This window comes from Malaya genurostris, chromosome 1, assembly GCF_030247185.1.
Source record: "Malaya genurostris strain Urasoe2022 chromosome 1, Malgen_1.1, whole genome shotgun sequence".
NCBI classification, from domain to species: Eukaryota; Metazoa; Arthropoda; class Insecta; order Diptera; family Culicidae; genus Malaya; species Malaya genurostris.
The window spans coordinates 89,337,097-89,362,030 of NC_080570.1; the positions used below are offsets into that span (position 1 = coordinate 89,337,097).

Here is a 24,934-nt window from a genome sequence, read left to right on the forward strand (position 1 = left end):
TTTGCATTTATTAGTATTTCATATCAGAAATGTCATTTGAGATGCATTTACCGCAAAACAGGCGAGTATACATAGTTGAGTGTTCATTACGCGTTTGAAATTATTTGCATATCACGATACATAAGCGAACGACATTGTCTCCGGAGCGGCATCTTTTTCTTTGTGTATTTCTATCGAAAACTACACTGAACTGAAAGTCCTTATCATTCAAGATTCTAATGAAACTGAATTTGTTGGAAAATTATACCTAGTATCCTAAGTGCTAATGCTGGTTGCCCGATATTCAGGACCGCCGAGAGCAAATACGGACTCGGGGGAGTTGCAATACGGGCTTCACTTCACGGATTGAACGAGAGAAAAATACCTATTTTTATCCACCTAGTGGTGTAATGATCTCTTTCTCATATTACTTATATTTTCGAAAACATCACTAGAAGATTCTCTCAATTTTTTAAACTTGAATAAAATCAAAAACTTTCGTTGGGTATAAACTACCATCACCTTAAATAAACAGTTATGTCAAGTTAATATACATAGATTTAAATGTGGCAAGCCTGTACGCTCCCTGCTAGGTGGTTGTGTTTTATTCTTTCGTACTAGCATGTACCGATGCGTACGGGTTTTGCATCATTTTGTATACCAGTTTGAAAGTTTTGATACTCATCCGCCATCTAATTTCGGAACCGGAAGTCGGATCTGAATAAAATTGTATAATGTTTTTCAAGACAATGAAAGCTTTAATTTAAATCATGATTCATGAAAATCGTTGCTGAGAAATTGATTTATGTATCGTCTACCTACCAAGCTCTGCCAATTAGATGAAATTACCAGTAAGTTTTATAAAAATTCAAACCTCGTTTCGTCATCACTTGTGAAAAAATACTCACAAAAATGAAAATTTTTCTCTTATCGTGATGTAATACCGGAACCGGAAGTCGGATCTGGATCAACTTTTCGAGGATTTGTCAAAGAATTTCAAAACCTTTTATTTGCATATTAATTAGTAACAATCGGTGAAGAAAATTTCCATCGAAATTGAGTGTGCATTTTCTCATACACTGCAGAAATCGATCTTAAAAATTTGAATTACAACAAACTACAAAAAAATCACCATTCTTTATTTGAATGAAATTGTTCCAATGTAGATAATTATGTTCCTTGCCTTATGTAGAAAGTTGAGAATATTTTAGGTGAAAAAGTTTCTCTAAAACTTTTCATTATCCAGCACTGATACTTTTTGCTAATATCGGGTCACTATCAATAGGGAATTCAGTGTATTTTTTTCACAAATTGAGTTTCATTGGAATCTTGGATGGTAATGACTTTCAACTTAGTAAAACTGGAAGAAAAGTTCAGTTTGGACAAGAAATAGTTGTTATTAGAAAAGTTTTTTCCCCTTAAAAGTGCCCTTCTTGCAATGCATGAACGGTTGGTAGGGAATGTAATCACCTTTCTTGGGACAAAGCTTTATCAACATCTAAAATGGCTTTTTTTTAATCGATTTCAATTTTTTAAAATCGTTCTTGTTTTCAGGTGTAAGTATGGATTTTTTCAGTATTTTTACTCCAAAATTGGATTGATTTTGTGAAAATTACTGGTAGAACACTTTCTCTGGATTTGTTGTTCCTCCACTATGAAAAATATTTAAAAAATAGGTTAAAAAGTTTGGTCCTTTTTGAAAAACAGACTAGATCAATTTTGGAAAACAAATAAAGTCTATATGGAAATTTCAATTAAAAAAAGAGATGATCCTGCCAACATCTGTTCGAATTTGCGCGAAATTCGCATATCGTACCTTTGATGATGCTTGTGACATTCCCTAGGCGTTCTGTAGCATTGAAAATGATTGACAGAACGATAGAATGTAGTAACTTGTGTAATAATACATCCTGCTTTATTTCTTATGCATTAACTGTCTCACCGAATATTTTCTCTTTTATAACTGTCCGAGAGAATAAATATGCACATCACATAGCTTGTCGGTGATATAAATGTGTTAGTTCCAAGTCTAAGTCTAAGTCCTGGCATTACATTCCTTTTGTGAAATTTGGCCTTTCTGTTTTAACAGACTTCGCAGCCGATTCTTAGTGTACAGAATCATTGCATGGCTAGTACTATGGATCCTACTGACACTAAGAATCCTTCCAGGTCGGGGCTCGAACATACGACAACTGGCTTGTAAGACCAGCGCCCTATGCATTGAACCACCAACCCGGGCGGTGTTAGTTCCAAACCAACGAAATAATTCATGTATATTTCAATTCCTTCCAAATAACTCATGATTCTATTCATGATTGTTTTTCCCACCTTCAACACTTATTTTCGAAATTTTTCTGATTCAGAATAGTATTTGTAATTGGCATACTAACAATCATATTCAATTTCACCTACTTCCGCTTACCTATTTTTCGCAAAATAGGCAATTTTAGCAGACGTGTTCTTATTTCATAGCTTCCGCATCAACAAGAATATTCGAAAAATATTCCGTCGATATTGATTAGGGTTTTAATATTATTCATTATGTAAGTTGTTAGACGACATTTTATTATAATACATCCTAAAGCTACAGTTTTGTTCGATTTACTCGAAATTATGCAAATGAATCGGAATCGAATCTGATAATTTTCTCCTCGCAGTTCACGTATCAGCGTATACCCAAAACCTCATATATTAAAAAAAAATTCCATAGCTGGCACAAAAATTCAGCAATTTTGAAATAGGTAAATTAGGTACAACGCATGTATTGTATATCATTTCTTCACCCACGTGTGGAGTAAAAATGTGAATAAGTTGGCAGGGGGAAGGGGGGTTTGGTTGTTAAAAGAAAATGGAAAGTGACAAATAATAAACGCTATTCCCCTTCTGCAAAACGATTACTTTTGTCATATATCCTGAGCGTATGTTTTGCTCAATTCTCTTGCAAGTCGTGAAACTATCTGTTAAGCTTAAAACTGCATAAAAAATCGTTCTTCTACAATGTTACAATGTTTACAACGTTATGACTGTTCGTTTACGGGTGTGCTGTATGACAGATTTGTCTAAAATTGATTTTTAAAATCGTAAGATAGTGTGGTGATGGAGTTGTGAGGTAAGGAGTTTAATACTGGGATATACTTTTTCAATTTGCCTTTCGCTGTATTCTAGATATATTATTCGATTCATTCCGCTCTGCATATATGTTTATAAGCATCTTAGAATCATAGAAACAGACTGTTAAGTACTTTTGTTTGTCCTTCGAGCTAAAAACTGTGGTTTTCTATATTATGTGCATGAATACTTTGAATTTTATCTAATATATTTTCATATGAAACTCAAACTCATACAGTTCAACATATTTTTGAAATCTCTCTTCATCTGTTTTGTTTTCAGTTAAGATGCTTAGAATCGCGAAATTTTTTGTAATTGTGGGGGAAAATTTGCTGCTATCGAAATGCTTCCAAAACTTTAGCTATTACCGAACAATTTTGGAATGTTTAAAAAGTTTTGATTTTAAAGCTACTGCGACTGATGCATTTTTACAGAAATAGTACAGAACTGAAAATGATATAAATAAGTACATGGATAGGAATAAATAACAATGTAAAGGAAAGTTTACTTAATGTAGCATGCCAGTTTTTTTTATCCACTTGCAATCAATCGTTATTTTTAAGTTATCACTGATCAACAAGTTTCAAGCAATGTTTGATTTTGCATTGTGCAATTCATTTAATTTATTTTTCTTATGTATAGTATAAATTGCAATCAGGAACTTTTACACTTATATGTAAGGCTTAAGCAAATTGATTTAAATCATTTTTGTATTATTTTTATAATTATTTCGTTTCTATGCAGAGACTAAAATATTTAATACTGTTCTTATTGAATATTCATTCAGAGTATTCAAGTCGTTTTTGGTACGCATCAACCGTTATTTGAATTGTTATATGCTCATATTGTATTATTATCACAGTATGGTAGATCTATTTAAATACTATATGTTTTATGTTTATATATATATATATATATATATATATATATATATATATATATATATATATATATATATATATATATATATATATATATATATATATATATGTACATGTCGTTGTTCATGACGCTTCTATTAATAATCTATTACTTATTGATTGGGCTCTTCGCAATGCTGTTTAATTTTTGATTTAATGTGCTGTGATGGCCATCTGAAGCAAAATCAAAGCTTCTAGCTTGGAGTTCTAGTTGGGAAGATATTTAGTGTTGCTCGGCAATTTAATTTGGATAAATAAAATTTGTAAACAAATTGAAGAGTCAATTTTGTTTATGATAAAATCTTCTAATGACATCTTCGATCTACGAAAAAATAATTTCGGTACAAAGGCAACATTTTATTCAGAACAGTTGTTTATGTGCTTGCTTTGGATTTTTTGTCATTTTAAATGTCTTAGCATTGCGAACAGTCTTATAGAATTGATTCGTTACAGTCTCATCACTTGCATTGAGCTTAAGGCAGTTTTACATCTTCTTCGCAAAATCATAAAAAAAATCCCTTTTGTAATGAGGATGGCTAATTTACACGATTTTTGTAAACATTTACTGTTTCAATTGACTGTGCGCGGGTTGCATTACGAACGAACCTTTGTTCAGAATCACTGACTTTTTATTATTTTTGCGTTGAATTTTCTTTTGGTTTGGTTTAATTAATTTTGACTGTTGGCCAGTAATGAGTTTCTTTTTATTGTTATTGACTTTGTGTGTACCAACCATCGGTGGCCTGGGCGTGGCTGTATTTTTTACTTTATTGTTCACTATACAACATTTGCTTTTAGGGAGGTTTTCATTCCTTTCTCTATGTCTGCTCTTCAGTTTCTTTTTCGATGTTTTCGTTGTGCGAATTTTTCTCGTTTGTTTTGCTTTGCTGAACTTAACCAGGAGATTGTTTACATGATGTTCCATATCTTCCAGAAAGCATCGAAAGCGACACTTTAGAAACCATTTGTGCAGTTCCATGTTTGCTTCTTCCGTCATGTCGAAATTAATGATTGAGTTCATCTCTTTTGCTGAGATTCTTGTGTCTTTGTGCTTTTCATTTCCGGTTTTGGAATGATTTCTGTACTCTTGAATTTCACATAATAATCCTTTGGCATTTTGACGCAGCTCTTGCAGTTTCAGTGATTGTTGCTTATACAAGTTTTTGGATCGTTCGAGCTCAACTTGTTTTAGATGGATTATTTGTATGGATGCCAAATAAACTTGCACGCGGGGTTCCCATGTTGATTGATTCTGTAAAATTTAAGCAGATACGTTTGTGGTTATATTTGTGTTAAGGATTGAATTAAAGGAAGGAGCGTTAAATTAAATCAGCTCGTAAAAATAAATTAAATTAAAATCTACTCAAATAATAAATACGAAAGCTTTGCAACCCAAGATGTCGAATGTCGTATATTAAAGGTATCTCGTCGATATCGGATAACATCAGAGCGCCCTTGTGTATTTGTATGAATGCCATTGGATTTTTCTGTTGAATACATTCAATGTTATTGCCGAGCTGAGTACCAATTTTGGAGTTTCAACAAACAATATTATCATCTTGTAGTATTAGAAAGTAGTTAAACACTCTTGGAAATATTTGACACTTGAAAGGTACGAAACCACTTTTATTTTATCTTCAGAAGTGTCATGACTTCGATGTTTTTGATATTCCAGCTAATACATTTGAAAGCCTGTTTCAATGCAGATGTAGGTCGATATATTTTGTTTGGTTTTTTAAACTTTTTGAGGGCACGTAAGCGTCCTCATCTTCTTTATGATCTCGGTCAATGCGGTGAAATATTGCGTCACACAATATTGAAGGATAAATCAACCGAGTTCACCACCAGTTTCAGTTCAATTATTATTTCCATAAAAACAAGTCTCTGATCGCTACATGCGTTGTATCTATAATAAAGCTCGTTCAACATCAACTTAAAATACGGACAAAAAGTGCAAAAGTTAAATGTTAAAATCGATGGAAGTAACAAAATATTTTGTGGGGACTGTTTCACATGTTTTCTTGCTTGTATTGTTGCCATAGTATCTACCGACACTTTCCGAAGATTATCGACGATTTTTAACGTTGGATAAAAAAATTACCCTATTACTGAGTTTACTGGCTCACAAAGTAGCTCTCGTAGCGCAAGTTGTGTGATCCTATCTTGTCCCAGTAACCGGAAATCGGATCCAGGTTGAATTTAAGTTAATTGAAATTGATCATCTTGTGCAGAAAAATTGAAATCGACCATTTTGTGCAGAGAAATCGACCAACAGGGCTGAAAAATGTAGTATACAGGTCCTAACTGTCTTAGCTTAGTTTGTATTTGTTTTCAATCGAACGAGATAATATCAACTACTGTACTTTCGGTACTGGTACTGGTTTTTATGATTGTTTTTGTTTGGTACGCTGATTAGTCCATCGAACCGCTTTATGTTGTGTGCTCTGGGCAGAATGAAACATCCCGGGTGAAAGAGGGCCCGCAGTGGAATCTATGGAACGATAGTGCTTAGATCTATTTGGCTAGTCGGAGACAAGGTCTTAAGTTTTGAGAAATATATTGTTATCAAGGTCAACAGAAATTGATATTATTTTTTTTGTTTATTTATTATCTATTTGTTTATTTCGGAGCAGAGAAAAGCCCACTGGAGTTGAAATGTACAATCTCTCTCTCCAGCAGGCATAAAACTTCCTCATCTTTTTATATCAACAGATTACAAAAATCCAACATATATATTTCTTAATACTAAGTAAAATAATGTCTCCTGGCGGGGGTCAAGAGTGGCTAGTTTATTGGACGGTGACGATAATACGTGTCATTGAAGGCCGCATCCTGTTGTCCGTGTGGGTCCGCGGGAAAACCCCCAAGTCACGAACACTCGGCTGGTGGCCCGCATGCTAGACATCGAAGAGAGTGGAGGAGAGATAAAGAGAAAAGTGAATGTTGAAGTAAATGGAATTACGAAGGGGTTCAAAAGAAGTTAAAGGCGGCAAACGATCAAGTTAATTCTCTCAATAGATGGAGAAGGGGGGATGCAAAAAATAATTAGTAACATCATAAAGATCTAGTTAATTTCGAAGAAGAAGGTGGACAGCTGGGGGATTGAGAGAGTCGAGCGGATATTGTCAAAATACTGAAAATTTTAGATTAAAACTACGTATAACTGAAAAACATCCTATCCTATTCTATGAACATCCTGTCTAAATAAAAACAAAAGTATTAAAAATAACAAACAATCGAGGTTTATTTTAAACAGCCTGTTTGACAAATTAAAAGAAGCAAGAATGTGTCCATATTATAATCATAATCAATAAATGGAGGCGCATGGTCGCAAATAACGAAGACTTCAATATTAAAAAAAATTCAACCCAAAAGCAAAAAATATCGCAATGTTTAAGCTTTCATAGAAAAACATAAAATTATATAGTGACCATTGGTCTACTTTCTTGAAAACCATTGAAAGAGTATACAAAAGAGGTTTTGAAACACAAAACTCCAACTATGTAATATTCACTTATTTTTACCAGAAACTGCAGATATTTCTTCACCAAACATCCACAAATTAGCGGAATCGATCGATTGGTTCAATTTATCAATAACAATATAAAAATAATAACTTAAAAACATAAAATAACTCATTACAAGGTGCCCATTGCTTGCAAATCATGCAATCGTTTAAAAGTTATACAGTTGACATTTTTAAAAACAAAACTTAAACTTCACAATATTTGCATATCTTTTCTAAAAATTATATGCATTTATTGACAATCTATCAAAAAATAAGCGAAATCGGTTGAGTGGTTCAAAAGTTAAAGATTTAAAAAAAAATGTCTTTTTGAAGAAAATCTAAAACAATCGATATTTTTATCCATCCTAACATGGAAATGGTCACCCTATTGACAAAATAAACAAATACTGGTCTAATACGTGTCGATCTAAGACAAGACCTGACAACTGGCTTCTTATTCTTCCTTCCGAATCATCCTTCTCGTCATTTTTGCTCTGTGGAATAAATACCAACGTATCGGCTACAGTGGCTACAGGGTGACTTAACCATTTTATTCCTCGTTTTGAGAGGAAACAATCAGCATTTGTTTTGGAACACCAGCACATCTTATTTTGTTTGTGTAAGTAATTGATATAATCCCAACGGATACTTGAGAAGGATATGCGGAATAACGAACACGATAAGAAGCGGTCTTACATTCTCTAGTGTCCACGATGAAAGATTTGCAGGAATATATATTGTGGGAATACGATACATTATACAAGAACAAGACGCGGTCGAGAGCGCATCAGGGCGTATTAACTAAGAAGCAACAACTGAAGGTGACTATCGAGCAATTCGTAAAACAGGTTAAAAGGTACCGGCATCGAATCTCAGCAGGGGTATGGAATGAGCTTACCGATCAGTACAACGTAGTAAGAAACAAGTATGAGGTAGCGATAAATATACTAAAGTAATCACTGATAAGAAGAAACTTTGCTCCGTAGAGGGACTCGATTTTGCCGCCAAGAGAACATGGCCATTCATAACACCATCTTCCAACATAGTATTCCTTATCGTTACACTTGGAAATCACCACAGCAGGCAGAATCTCAAATCCAATACGCGCTGATTGATGGAAGGCACTTCTCCGACATTATCGACATCAGGACCTATCGCGGCGCTAACCTCGACTCTGACCACTATTTGGTGATGGTGAAACTGTGCTTTAAACTCTCCGCCATCAACAATGCTTTACCAGCTACCGCCACGGTACAACATAGAGCGATTGAAGCAACCGGATGTCGCCTCAGTATACGCGCAGAACCTGGAGACAGCGTTGCAAGACGAGGGCGAACTCGATGTAGCTCTCCTAGAAGACTGCTGCAGTACAGCAAAAGCAGCCATAAACAACGTAGCCGAGTGCACCGTAGGGTACGTGGAACGGAGTCGACGGAACGAATGGTTTGAAGAGAAGTGCAGAGTGTTTTTGGAGGAGTAGGACACAGTACAAGCGATAATGCTGCAGCATGGAACCCGGCAGAACAGGAACGGTACAAACAGAAGCGTAAACAGAAAACCCGCATCTTTCGGGAGAAGAAATGCCACCTGGAAGAAGAGGACTGCGAGGAAATGGAACCGTTCTCAAGAAACGCGGAAACTCTACAAGAAGCTCAACATATCCCGCAACGGCCCTGTGGTGCGAACCGAAATGTTCAGAGATAAGGACGGAAGCTTCCTAATGGATGGACGTGAGGAGATTAAAGGCAGCACTTCGATGAGCACCTGAACGCACGGAGAACGTAGGCATGGGGCTCAAGATAACGGAGGAAACGACTACGTCAATGCAGTAGAATACGGAAATGATCCAGCACACTGAGGGAAGTTAAGGATACCATGCACCAAAAAAAACCTACAAAGCAGCGGGTAAGGATGACATCGCAACTGAACACGAGCCCAGAAAAGTTCTCCATGTGTTTGCACCGATTAATAGTCAGGATCTGAGAAAACAAACAGCTATCGGAGGGGTATCGACCGCATAGAACTATGGAGAATTATGAACAAGAACAGCTTTCCTGTGAAGCTGACTAGAATGATCAAAGTAACAATGTACGGTGTGCAAAACTGCGTAAGAATTTCGGTGAACTATCTAGTTCATTCGCATCTCGACGGAGAGTGCGACAAGGTGACGGACTCTCATGCCTACTATTCAACATCGCCTTGGAAGGAGTAATGCAACGCACCGGGCTTAATAACCGGGGTGAGATTTTCACGAAACCCAGTCAATTTATATGCATTGCGGATGACATGGACATTATCGCAAGAAACCTTGGAACGATGGCTGTACACTCGCGAAGCAGCAAAGGTTAGACGGGCGGTGAAAGCATCGAATACAAAGGCAAAGGCTGCTAGTAGGTGAAACCGAACACGGCTGGATTCGTCTAGGAAGTAATGTCACGATAGGCGGGGATAACGTAGTGTAGTGGAAGAATTTGTCTACTACGGAAGGAATAATTTGTATACGTCGGATCTTAACCAACTGCTGACAACAATGTGAGTCGGGAAATACAAAGACGCATCATAAGTAGAGGTCGTGCTTACTACGGGTTCCAAATGAATCTGCGGTCAAAAAAGATTCACCTCCACACGAAATGTACCATATACATAACGCTCATGAGACCGGTGATTCTCTACGGACACAAAGCATGGATGATACTCGAGGAGGACCTGCAAGCACTGAGTTTTCGAGCGACGTGTGTTAATGACGATCTTCGACGGTGTGCAGTAGAACGGTGTATGGCGGCGAAGACCACGAGCTCGCTGCACTCTACTGCGAACCCAGCATCCAGAAGGTGGCCAGAGCTGAAAAAATACGGTGGACAGGACATGTTGCAAGAATGTCGGACAACTCTGCCAAACGGTGTTGTAAAGATTGCCCGCGTAAGCGGGATTTAAATAAACCGAACCGTGGCTATAAATATCCTGTTGGAAGAGTTTGGAAAAACTGCGTCAATTATAACAACCTTGAAAGCCGCGCATATGACCAAGGGCAAATAAGCTAGCCAACACAATATAGGATAACGAGACGAATTGACAGAACAATAACTATCATCCCAATAATAGTGACAGAAATGGCAATAGAAGAGGCCAAAATCAACGGAACAATGCGAGAGAACCGAATCGAAAAAAAGGCGTGGTTCAACGCGTATGAACTAGAGTTGAGAACTTATACGAGACCTGACATAACGAAAAAGTTTTTAATCGACACCTGAGCTAGCTCTGTCCTAATAAGTAAAGGATGTGCGTAGGAAACAGGGTCTTCGAGATTAAACACGCGGGAGAAAATTCAAAATATCGCAAGAGCAAGCCTGAGAAACACGCACGCCTATTTCATTTAAATTATACACAGTTTAGGATCAAGTTCGACGTAATAAAAGAATTAGAGTGCGCTGAAACCCTAGGGATGGAGTTCATAAATTGATATGTAAATAGGCAATCAATATGGCAGATGGTTTTATTAAACAGATGCAATTATATTCGGATTACATGAAATAAAAGATGTCATAGCAGTAGTATGCTTGGACTATACAATTGTTTTTTGGGTTATTATTGAAGGGCATAATAATAATTTATGTAAAGTGTTAAAGGCTTTGCGCCGACACAACTTAAAAGTCGAGCCCGGCATATGCCAAATTTAGAAAAATGAAATAAAATACCTTGGATATGTAATAGACAAAGAAAGAATTCATCCCATGGAAGATGATATAAAAGCAATAAAAGAAATGGCTGCTCCAAAAACAGTCAGGAGTATTCGGTCGTTCTCGGGAACAAACAACTTCTACGGAAAATTTTTACCTCACATGCAAAGAAACGTAAACCATTGAACGATCTTGTACGAAATAATGTTAGGGGTGGATAAGGTCTAACATTTTTTAAAAATCATTTATTTTTTTATTTGTATTTTTTTATAGTAAAACATTTCAGCATAATCTGTGGGATTTGCGAGGCTATCGGAACAAAACTCAGCAAGTTATGGGACTTTATCTTTGCTTATCTCATACTGCGAAGATGTAAGAGCTTGGAGCACAGGTCCAAGATTTTTACTTTGATTGACTTAAAAACTTTACAAAACATTATTAAAATGTACCATTATAACAAAATACAAAAGAAAAACCTTTTTTTATTCCACCTAGTGGGGTAATGATGCCTTTATCATATTAGTAATGTTCTAACCATATTTTTTTCTGAAAAGCTTTTTTTCAAAATTGAGTAAATCAAAAACTTTCTTTGGTAAAAACTACCATCACCTTTTCAATTTGTAAACAGTTATGTCAAGTTAGGGCATGTTCAGGAGTGTTCTAGTTCTAGATGCATAATTTATATCAGTTTTAAAATTCGTCCGATCGGCCCGATAGTTATTCTTAATGCTTTATTCCGTTTTCAAGGTCATTCCGTATTCTATTGTCTACATCAGTGCGGTCGAGTGATAATTCGGATTAATCTACCCTCAAGGTCGATTGTGAGCTGTGTAAAGAAGCACTGTGTGTGGTACCGTTAGCCAGCGCCTGCTGTTATATTGTTTACAAATACATTAGACAGTGTATAGTGAAAAAACGTGTAAGGTGCAGCAAGAGACTGCAAAAAAGTACTTTTTCCTCAAGGAGGTTTTTTGCACTTTATCGAACAGGAATATTCTTCGGTTACCTAGGACGTTCGCCCTTTGAAAGCTAAAGTTAAGTATTTTTTTCTTTTTCCCTGTTGTTCAATACCACTAGATTTTTTTTTGCCCTACAATCTTTACTCGCACGGACTTTTTTACGTGCCATGACAAAAGGTTCAAAATTGCCTGATCTCCCTCCAGATGACGAAATGGAATCATCTGATGGCAATAAAACTTGTGCTAAAAATTATCCTGATGGGGTTGCACTTCCGGCCGGTCCGTACGCGGTTTATCCGCGGTTATCCTTAGATTATCTAAAGATTATCTGACCTCGCGGTATTCTACAATACAAAAGATTGAAAAAGTTGACAAGCTTAAGGTCTTATTAGCCAGTGCAAAACAGGCTACCGAGATCGTTCAGTGTGAGCTCTTCACGCGGGAGTATCGCGTATATATTCTAATTCACGAAGTCGAGATAGACAGCGTGATCACCGATCCTAGTCTGACTTGCGAGGACGTTTTTAAACATGAGGTAGGCGGTTTTAAAAATCCCCTACTCAAGAATGTTAAGATACTGGACTGCAAGCAATTGCTCTCAGTATCGACGGCTGAGAATGGGACTAAGTCCTATATCCCATCAGACTGGACCGAGTTCGTTTACCTGTTCGCATTTTTCCGCACCGACGTTGGTTTTAGGAATGTTTAACTCTCACGGTACGAGATGGGGTTGTCTTCTGGACGATAACAGATCAGCTATGATCCATGATATCTGCGACAACTTCAATATGACAATCTTGAATACAGGAGAAATGACACGAATTCCTGCACCACCAGCAAGACCAAGTGCGCTTGACTTATCCCTTTGCTCGACATCGCTACGGTTGGACTGCACGTGGAAGGTGATACCTGATCCCCTCGGTAGCGATCATCATCCTATCGTGATTTCAATCGCCTACGGACTAAGACCCTCGGAGACAATTAATGTTTTGTATGATCTCACACGAAATATTGATTGGAAATGCTACGCAAATTCGACATTACTAACTAACATCCGTCCTCCTAACCCGTGGTGGGACAAAGAGTGCTCAGAATTAAACGCGGAGAGAGCTTCATCATTTATCGAGTTTAGGAAAAATGAAATACCTGATAACTGTAGAAACTACGCTGCATTAGACGCTGAAGTGTGAAGCTTGATTAAAGCGAAGAAAAGCGGTTATCGGCATTGATTCGTTGGATATTCGATTTCGCTCAAAAAGTATGTCCTGACTCTGTTCCAGAACAGACGATCATACGCGTCGCCTCATCAAACAGAAACGAAACACCTTTTTCGATGGTAGAGTTCTCACTTGCGCTTTTATCGTGTAACAATAAAGCTCCGGGGTTAGACAAAATCAAATTCAACCTGTTGAAAAATTTGCCTTTCAATAGGCTTCTTGAGGATAGTATTGTCCTACATGACTGGAGACAAGTAAGAGTTATCGCAATTCAAAAACCAGGGAAACCAGCCTCCGATCACAATTCGTATCGGTCGATATCTATGCTTTCCTGTATCCGGAAATTGTTCGAAATAATGATTCTGTTTCGTCTAGACAATCGGGTCGAGACTACTGGCTTACTTTCAGATACATAATTTGGCTTCCGCAGAGGCAAGGAACGAACGATTGTCTAGCGTTGCTCTCAACAGAAATTCTAATGGCATTTGCTCGTAAAAACAAATGGCATCAGTTTTCTCAGACATTAAGGGGGCTTTTGACTTAGTTTTCATAAACATTCTATCTGAAAAGTTGCATCAGCATGGTCTTTCACCTATTTTGTACAACATTTCGTATAATCTATTGTCCGAGAAATACATGTATTTCGCGCATGGTGATTTGTCGACAATACGATTCAGCTACATGCTACAACATTGTTGAATACATCAACACATCCTGCACGCTAAGACAACTTGCCAACGACAGGACCCAGAGCTGCAGATCTCCAAGGACCATTGCAAGATACCCTCAACAACTTGTCGATATGGGCTCTTCAAATGGGTATCGAGTTCTTTACGAAGAAAATTGAGCTGGTTGTATTTTAGAGGAAATGAGAACCAGCACAACTACAGCTTCAACTAGGGGGTGGAACCATTTGCTCAGGTCTTCACATTCAAATATCTCGGGATCTGATTCGACTCCAAAGGCACCTGGGGATGTCACATTGGGTATCTGAAACAAAAATGCCAGCAGAGAATCAATTTTCTTCGCACAATAGCCGAAACTTGGTGCCACCCAGGAGACCTGATCAGGCTATACCAAACAACGATACAAAAACCCATTTCATTAAACTGGAAAGAACTCAGTATCGTTGTTTGCGTATTGCCTTAGGTTGCATGCAGTCGACTCATACGATGAGGCTCGAAGTGCTCGCGTGCGTCTTACCACTGAAAAACCAATCTGGGATCTCTCATATCGATTGCTAATCTGATGCGACATCTTGAATCCGATGGTGATTGAAAACTTCGAAAGGGTTGTCGAGCTCAATTTCCAGACCTGTTTTAATTCCATGTATTTTGATTACATGGCTCAGAATATTAATCCTTCTTCGTTTGCTTCCAACCGTGCTCGTTTCTTGGATACTACTGATTCTACTGTGTTTTTCGACACATCCATGAGAGAAGAGATTCGTGGGATTCCGGATCACGCACGCCCTCGAGTGGCCGTTAATATCTTTTATAATAAATTTGGAACAGTCAGTTGTGAAAATCTGTTTTACACTGACGGATCAAACATCAACAAGCCCATAGGTTTCGCTATCTTCAATCAGAACATCACCGCTTCGTACCAACTCAGTGATTCGGCTTCAGTTTAGCTGCTATTCAATACACCCTCGAGATTATTGAAACCTTGCCCAAAGACCATTACTTCATTGTCACGGACAGTCTAAGTTCAATAGAGGCTCTCCGGCCAATGAAGCCAGGAAGGTATCCCCCATATTTCCTGGGGAAAATACGGGAACACTTGCGAACTTTATCTGAACGGTCTTATTCAATATCGTTAGTATGGGTCCCTTCACATTGTTCCATTCCAGGAAATGAAAAGACAGACTTATTGGTTAAGGTTAAGGGCATTAGAAGGTGATATTTATGAAAGTCCAATCTGCTTCAACGAATTTTTCAGTATCTCTCGTCAGAAAACTCTCGAAAGTTGGCAAACTTCATGGGAAACTGGGACTATGGTTACATTCCATTATACCTAGCGTGTCGACGAAACCTTGGTTCAGGGGGATGAACGTGAGTCGCGATTTCATTCGTGTTATGTCGCAGCTCATGTCAAATCACTACACTTTCAACACACATCTCTGGCGTGTTGGGCTCGCGGAGAGCGGTCTCTGTGGCGACAGTTATCAGGACATCGAGCATGTCGTGTGGTCGTGCGTAGAGTATTGCGACGCAGCATCGAAGCTACTGGAATCTCATAGGGCCCGAGGTAGACCGCCTGAGGTTCCGGTTTGGAATGTGTTGGCGAGTCGGGATAGTTTATATATGCTTCTTATATATCATTACCTCAAACACATTAATATACTAGTGTAATCTGTTATATCTCGCTTAGAAAGTATAATCTCCACCTGCAGGTTCGACCCTAACATCCGCCCGATTCTCTCGATCCCCGTCCCTGTCCTCCATCTTCATTGGAACTAACAAGATCTTTTTTTTGTCACTAACGGTTTAGTTTCCCCTTCCCTATCTCTTCACCATCTCGATGGTAACTAATTAGATCTATGACGTTTTCAGACATTTGTTCCCACATCCCCGTTTCCACAATATTTACTTTTTTTTCGTTCTCTTCCGCAACATCACCATCATCACCCACGGAAGACCGCTCCAGTCGAAAACCAGAATGCGGGCCACCCGCCGGGCCTTCGTAGCCTGGGGGTGTTTCCCGCGGACCCACACGGACCGAAGGATGCGGCCAGCAAAGATATTTATCAACGCCATCTGGAAGACTCATGCAATATTCCATTCATCGTCCACTACCGATACCCAGCTGAAAGCTGGATTTTAGAGAACCCGAGATGACATAAATACCATTCTAGTTTTAAGTTAGTCGTTCATTAAGATTAGGAAATTCCCTTGGCATCTTAGAGCTTAAGGGGCGGGTAGGATCTAACACTTTTGACAAATCATTTATTATTTTCTTATAGTAAAACATTCGACGAATTTTCTGTGAAATTTTCAAGCCTAATGGAACGAAGCTCTGGAAGTTATGGACCTTTACCTATGGCTATCTCATTCTACGAAGAAACAAGAGCTCAGCGCACAGACCCAAGATTTCTACTTCGATTGACATCAAAACTTGACAAAACATTCTTGAATTGTTTCGTTATAATGAATTATAAAACAAAAAATATGATTTTTTGAAAATGTTAGACCCTACGGGCTCCCTGGAGTAATTAAGTGTTTCCATTGATTTTATAGACAAAAACCTTTAAATGCGTTTTCCTTGAAAGCAGATTTTGAAAGTCCGTGTCCATCGTCATTCGAAAACTACTGCACCATTTTTTTCAAATTATTCACACAATTTCTACATATAAAAAACCAGACCCCAACGTTTTTCTTTTCGTTTTTTTTGGTACTTTGGGGAGGTTTAACAGCTACAAAAAGGCGGATTTTTTTTTAGGAAAAATCGTAGTCTTCACTTTGAACAACCACCAAAAATAAAAAAAATTAAAAAAAAAATCTAACAGAAACGTTGGGGTCTAGAAAAACTTCTACTCTAACTATGCAGCGTTCGTTTGTTCACTTCTGATTAGACTGCGCTGAGATACAGTGGACACCGCAAATCATGATTTTTAAGAAGCGTTCTCGACAACACCTCTTCACCGACTTATTTCTCAATATTTTTTCATCAAAAAATTACAAAGTGTTGTTCGAATGATGCTTTTTATCATGCAAAACATTTGAATTTATTTTGTTAAGCGATAATTCTGGAAAAAATAGCATAAATGATTATTTTAGATTTTAGATCGGTTTAGACCTGTTCGGAAGGCGGGCAAACATTACGAATTCGTGCTACAGATACGGGGAGGATGTTATTTGATACAAAAATCACGTAAACGAAATGTAATCTACGTTTAAACTTTTGCATGTAAATTGGTCAAACCATCGCTGAGAACCATGTTATCAAACCGTCGAGTTTAATTGATTTGTTTATGAAACTGGGCCCTCTTGGCCTAGGATTTTTGACATTAAAATGCTTTGCTCTTCAGTACGCGCGGTCGGATGTCAATTAATAAATGGAAAACTAACCTCGTAACATTTTCTGTCATAATTTTGAACGATAATAACTCAGTCATTTGTTGACAGATTTATATAATTTTACTAACAATCGAGCAAGGCAAATGGATTCACCTTGCATTAAATTCAGTAGCATTTCTGCTTCTGTATAAGGTATAAAGGGGCTTTCGCGTCATGCTTGAAAAAATACCGCATCGTTCTATGCAGTATAAACTTTCGCGCTAAGCAGAATTTATAAATATATGCTAAGGCTCACTTTTCTGCCTAGTGGTGCTAGCCTACTGGATAATTGTTTTGTACTGTATCGGTCTCCGAAAAAATTGAGCGGTAAAAACGGGCGTTTTATCGATTTCGTATATCTGCGGAGCCAGAAGTGATAGCCATTTTATTCTCGAACTTGATCAATCAATCAATAGTTGCTGTCAGCAACGGTTAAACCGATTAACGTTTATTGTAATGTAATTAGCTATTATTTCTTTTTACTATCTTACATAATGACCAAGGAAACACTATTTCCATCTTATCAAAAGAACATTTAGAAGACATAAAGAATTACGCTATAAAAATTGATAATAGTTGATAAATAAGTTAATAAGTTAGTATAGATAAACCGTCTTTAGTAGATTGAACCATTTGTAGTGTTTACCATCCTTGATATTTTATTTTGTTTTATTTGTACCCACTTGTTAGTATTACCACAAAATCATGATGACGATTCTATTCTATTAAAGTATACTTTTTGCATATCTCATATAGAAAGTTTATGCAATCACTTGAAAAATTGGATGTCACTATCCTTGGCCTGGAGGGCTAAGTGTTCTATTACATTCGACACAGTTCATCAAGCTGAGCAATGGCTGTGTGTGTATGTATGTATGTAAGCATGTGTCAAATAATGTCACTAATTTTTCTTAGAGATGGCTTGATCGATTTCCACAAACTTAGACTCAAAGAAAACGTCTTATAGTCCCATAGGTTGCTATTGAATTTTATAATATTTTCAAAAGGAAAAGTGTGTTTAAAATTGCACACCATAATTTGAAGCGATGGAACTCTAACAACTCACTCCATTTTTCATAGAAATGATTTGATCGATTTTCAACAACTTAAGCTCAGACGTAAGGTCCCATAGTCTCATAGGTTGCTGTTGAATTTCATCCGGTTCCGGAATGGGTAAAATGTGTTTAAAATTTCAAACTGTCCTTTAGTGCGACGATACAAAATAAGGGAAAAATTTCTATTAACTTGTTCTAACTGTTTTCCAGTTGAAAAGATTATGTTCGTTTATATCAAAAAAAGTTTCTAATTTTATTCATGTTTACACAAAAAAAATTCTTGCCATTGAATATTTTAAAAAATATAAGTAATTTGAGAAGAGCATCATTGCACCACTAGGTGGATTGAAAAGAGTTTTTTATTAATGCTTCACATATATATTTTGTCATATGTTTCAGATGAAATTAGTGGATGTTAAGTAAAACGTTTTGGTTCAGTGTACACCGAGTCAATAACAGTTCTAAGTTTTCGCTCTGCTAATAATCACCCATAATTAGTGCAAAGTTATCGCTTTAACCGTTATTTTTTTACCGCAGCAAGCAATAGACGTGTGTTCTGCTCGAGAACTTTTCATTTCTCGTTTCAGAAACTTTTAAGTGCCCTTTTTAGTGAACAAAATCGTTCCAAAATCGTTAAAGACCGCCATTTGCGCTAGCCATTTCGATATCGCTGACACTCACTAGCACTCTCGAGTTCTCGTGATTTTGACATTTGACCGCAGCTCCAATCACCATGACAAAAAACAAATGTGATGCCGACGTTTGTTTTGGTTCCTCTGGTTCGCGAAGCAATAAATTAGCTTGCCGATCTTGCTCGAAGAATTTCCATGTTAAGTGCGCCAATTTAAACATGTCAACAATCAAGTTAATTCGTGAAAACCCAGGATTGTACTGGTTATGCTCCCAGTGTCGAGAGTTACCTAATCGAAACGAATCCGCTGATGGAACTTTGCAGTTGATTCTCCAACGAACCACCGCAGCCCTGAAGTCGATCGGTGCTTTGACTGATACAATGCAGTTTTTTTGTCGCATGTATTCTAACGGTTGTGCTAGACCTAGCTGCAATCATCGCTCTGGACATCATGATTACACTGAACGCTCTGCTAACGATGGCACTCGTTTCTTCGAACGGCTCGACGATCTCCATCTTGACTTAACTAACCTGTTTGAATCAATACTCGAGGACAACAACAAACGACCACGCACCAGTAGTACTGGCAGACCATCTATACCTCAACCTGACAAAATAAGGCGAGTCGACGTTCCAATATCTAACCAATATACACCAATTTCTACTGCTCCAATAGTTTCAGTCTCAAATTCCAACGAAAATTCAACTCATTTAACCAATGTTGCCGCTAGCGAATTCGTTGATCCGGATATCATACCTGTTCCAGTAGCGCATCCTTCACCTACTATCATTGCTACTTCCATTATCGACGACTCTAACACCGCTATTCCAACATCGCAAATTGTTTCCACTTTGCCAGCACCGCTCGCTACCTGTACTGTCAATACTGCACAAACTGATCTTCCACTATCATCAGCACCCTTTACTTCATGTACCACCAACATCAACTATTTGCCACCACAAACCGTCGCTGTTAATCAACATGCCACCAGTGACAATGAACCGTCCAACAATATTTTTGCTGCACAATGCCCTATGATCCCACCGCAACCTGGAGCAACTTATACTACCTCTGTGTATACGCCGCAAATATCATCTAACATCACCAGGCAAGCCAACGTAAATATTATTTCTAACGTTCCTTACCTAGGGCCTACCGTTAATTTAGTTTCCAAAAGTGCACATTTACCAAATAGCAACGAGATTATTTCACCAGTAAGCACCAGAAATATCAGAACAGAACCTAACAATCATAGCTCTAGCCTTCAAGTAGCACCTCCTATAAGACAGATCTTAACCGATGCCAATAATGGTAATTGGTATTATCTAACCAGATTTTTACCTAGTGAAACCGAGGAGAATATCATTAGTTATGTAGAATCACGTACAAACTGTCCTCGTAACTTTATTCAATGTTTCAAACTAGTAAGACAATATCAGGAGAGGCCACTTTCTTTTGTATCTTTCAAACTGAATGTTCCTGCAGCCTTTGAGCAACAAATAACGTCACCCAAATTCTGGCCTAACGGTGTGACGATCGCTTCTTTTTTAAAACGCAATCCAGTTCCGAAGCAACGACAGATTTTACCCCGATTCAATCTAAAATCATCCCGACCCTTGCCCCAACGGTTGCAAGTCATACACAGCAACAACACTCATTCTCCACGCCCGCATGCAGCCACCCCTCAACTCATCCGTCATCTCGCCCCCCCTGCTCCAGTAAGACATCCATCAATACCAATATCGTATCTAACACCAGGAACGACAACCACAACCTTAGTTTAGACATTTATTATCAAAATGTTGGTGGAATGAATAGCTCTATCGTAGATTATCAGCTCGCTTGTTCTGACTCGGCCTATGATATGTATATATTGACTGAAACCTGGTTAAACAATAACACTTTATCCCAGCAAATTTTTGATAGCTCATACACAGTGCACAGACAAGATCGAAACGATCAAAATAGCAAGAAAAAGAGCGGCGGTGGAGTTCTTATTGCTTGTAGGTCCACATTTAAATCTCGCCTGATATCTCTCACAAACGCGACCAGTGTAGAACAACTCTGGATTGCTCTCTCTTTCTCGCAATTTACGCTTTTTATGTGTGTTCTTTACTTTCCGCCTGACCGCGTGAATGAAATTACAATGATCGAACAACATTTATCTTCCCTCTCGCTGATTATGAATCAAACGAGTTTGAATGACAAAATCGTTGTACTCGGTGATTTCAACATTCCCGGTATTAAATGGATTCCCTGCTCCTCCAGATACTTACATCCTGATGCTACGCGTTCTTCTAAAACACCTACAACGTCAAGACTATTAGACGAGTATAGCACTGCTGGCTTAGTGCAACTAAATGATAATTACAACAGTAACAATCGCATGCTTGATCTATGTTTCGTCAGTCAAGATTTTGTACCCAACTGTGTTGTAACTATTGCACCATCCGCTCTTGTTAAATCATGCCGCCACCACCCTCCGCTTCAACTTAGTTTAACTGAATGCAAACCTGTTGTTTATGAAATTATTGCTGAAACTACTTACTACGATTATAAAAAAGCTAACTTCAACGCAATGAATCAGTTTCTGTTCTCATTAAACTGGGAAGCTCTATTTTCTGAGTGTGATGGAAACTCTATTGCTACACTATGGACAAATATTATGTTATACTCTGTTGATCAGTTTGTCCCCAAAAAAAATCATCGTCAACCAGTTTATCCTCCCTGGTCTAATCAAACTCGGAGGCGATACAAAAGCGCCAAACGATCTGCTTTGAAAAAACTCACCAAGCGACCCACTCTTCATTTGAGGTCTCAATACATGTTTCTTAACAATCGATATAAACGACTAAACAAAATTTTATATTATACTCACTTAAACCGCGTTCAACAGAACTTAAGAAACAACCCAAAAAGTTTTTGGCATCACGTAAACAAACAGCGTAAGGAAATAGGTATGCCTACTCATATGTCGCTTGGTGAAGTTCAGTCATCCACCATACTTGAAACCTGCTATCTTTTTCGAAGGCACTTCAGTAGCGTTTTCTCCAATGAAGTTCTTAGTAGCAAAGAAGTATCAGAGGCAATCGTGAACGTTCCTCTCCGTTCTCCTGTTGGAGCTCATCCTCCTATTACCTCGACCATGATAATTACGGCGTGCTCAAAACTAAAAAGCTCTACTAACGCAGGACCCGATGCCATTCCTTCGATAGTCCTAAAAAAATGCTTGAATTCACTCTTAACACCACTGACTATATTGTTCAACGATTCCCTTAATGCGGGGACTTTCCCAGACCCCTGGAAGAAATCATATATTTTTCCGGTTTTTAAGAAAGGTAACAAATCTGATATTACTAACTACCGTGGAATAGCTTCACTATGTGCTGTGTCCAAGTTATTTGAAATAATTATTCTCGATTTTATAACTCACAAATGCAAGGACTACATATCTGAAACTCAACACGGTTTCATGCCTAAGAGGTCAACATCTACAAACCTTGTAGCTTACACATCTTTTATCATCCGATCTCTACAATCGCATCTACAGGTTGATGCTATCTACACAGATTTTTCAGCGGCATTCGATAAAATAAATCATCAAATAACAATTGCTAAACTCGACAGACTGGGCTTTAGTGGCGCTTTACTGGATTGGATGCGTTCATATCTTACTGGTCGCGAGATGTCGGTGAAAATAGGAAACTTCACAACAGTTCCTTTTACTGTTAGTTTAGGAGTACCTCAAGGAAGCCACTTAGGACCGTTTATATTTTTACTCTATCTCAATGATCTCAACCTCTCCGTGAAATGTTTTAAACTATCATTTGATTTCAAACTATATCATCCTATAAAGGAACTAGAAGATGCACGTTTTCTGCAAGCTCAGTTTGACACATTCGCCAAATGGTGCCACAATAACAGGATGGTACTAAACGCTTCCAAATGCTCCATTATATCTTTTTCCCGTAAACGCTCAATAATTACATATGACTATCATCTCTTGCAAAATGTCCTCAAACGTGAATCCTCGGTTAAGGACTTAGGTGTTATTCTCGATCACAAATTGGATTTCAAGAATCATGTCGATTATGTAATTTCGAAGGCTTCTAAACTCTTAGGCTTCATATTTCGGATCACTAAGAACTTTACCAATATACACTGCCTGAAGACTCTTTATTGTGCGCTAGTTCGATCAACATTAGAATACGCAGCTATCGTTTGGTCGCCTCATTATCAAATCGACATTGATCGTGTCGAAAGTGTCCAACGCAAATTCGTAAGATTTGCACTCCGCAATCTACCATGGAGGGACCCATTCAACCTTCCTAGTTACAAAGATCGCTGTCGGCTTATTGAGCTAGATCCGTTGTCTGTACGTAGGAACGTATGCAAGGCTGTCTTTATTGCTGATCTAATTCAATCACGTGTTGACAGTCCTGATCTCCTACAATTGATCGATTTTGACATTCATCGTCGAAGTCTTCGTTCTCATCCATTTATACGAATTCCCCATGCTAGAACCAATTACGGATATAATGAACCCTTTTCCAGTATGTGCCGTTTATTCAATAGTTGCTCACAGGAATTTGATTTTCATCTCTCTCGTAATGCGATACAACGATTATTCCATGATTCTTTATTTTTGCAGTTATAATACTAATGTTAATTCTTTCCGCTCGATCATCCCTTCGTTCTCTCCACCATCTCCATTGAAAACTAATAAATTCGCTCGTTGTAACTAATCCTGTAGTATCTCCTCTTCTCCGCTCTTAATCGTTCTTCTCTAATCTTTTTGAACACTAATTAGATCTATATGTCGGTTCTAACCTCGTTTGCTAGCCCTCTTTTTTTATCCGTCTTCCACCATCTTTTCGACTACTAATTAGATCTACATGCCGAACCTAACCCCGTTTCGTTTGCCAACTCTCATTCACCACTCCCTCCTTCTACCTCCCATTTTAAAGCATATTTCTTTTTTCTTTAGTTTTAATGCAAAATCACCAACGTTTACCCGATGGGTTTAGTGTCGGAGTTAGTTAGCTAGGATTAGTTTTAATTGATAGTATTAAGTACATACATGTATTGTATTAAGTACAGTACATGTATCTGTTGGATTGTTGTAATCTGTTGATATGAACGATGAGGAGGTTTTATGCCTGCTGGAGTGAGAGATTATTATTTCAGCTCCAGTGGGCTTTTTCCTGCTCCAAATAAATAAATAAATAAATAAATAAAACGCGATTCTGTTCTTCCAGCAATTATCGCTGTAAGCAATAAAAATCTTTCATATGTTTGTGACATATTCGAATGTTGCTAAAAACGGAATGTGCTAAAAGCCATGCGTGGATCAATATTAATGTTTAATAAGATTTCCATAGAATTTCAAGGAGTTCAAAAATAAATTTTATGAAGTGTTTCATTTTTGTGTAAAACTATACTTCACCAATTTTTGTTCAAATTTCGCATACACATTCTACATCTAAAATACTAGACCCCAACGATTTATTTTTCGGTTTTTTGTTACTTTGGGGAGCGGTAACAAAAATGATCCGCCATTTTGTAGTTGAAATGGTGGATTTTTTCGTGATAAATCGCATTTTTACCTTTTTTTGTATACATAAAAAATAGGTATCGAATTCGCTCAAACCTAAGAAAATTTTTTCGAGGCCCGGAGGGCTGAATGTCATATACCAATCGATTCAGCTCGACGAACTGAGCAAATGTCCGTGCGTGTATATGTGTGTGGGTCTGTATGCGTATTGTCAACAAAGAGGTTGAGTTGTACTAAGGGGCTGTCCATAAAAGACGTCACGCTTTT

The 24,934-nt window shown here is 37.7% G+C and overlaps 1 protein-coding gene across 1 annotated transcript in view; it reads right to left on the reverse strand.

Annotated features, from left to right (window-relative positions):
* Positions 1-4,092: 4,092 nt before the first annotated feature.
* Positions 4,093-24,934, reverse strand: part of LOC131440682 (uncharacterized protein MCAP_0864-like) — a 34,475-nt gene continuing 13,633 nt past the window's right edge. Inside the window, exon 3 of the mRNA XM_058612176.1 lies at positions 4,093-5,259. Within this exon, the coding sequence (XP_058468159.1) occupies positions 4,570-5,259 (690 nt within the window). The 3' untranslated portion in view covers positions 4,093-4,569. The remainder of the gene's footprint in view (positions 5,260-24,934) is intronic.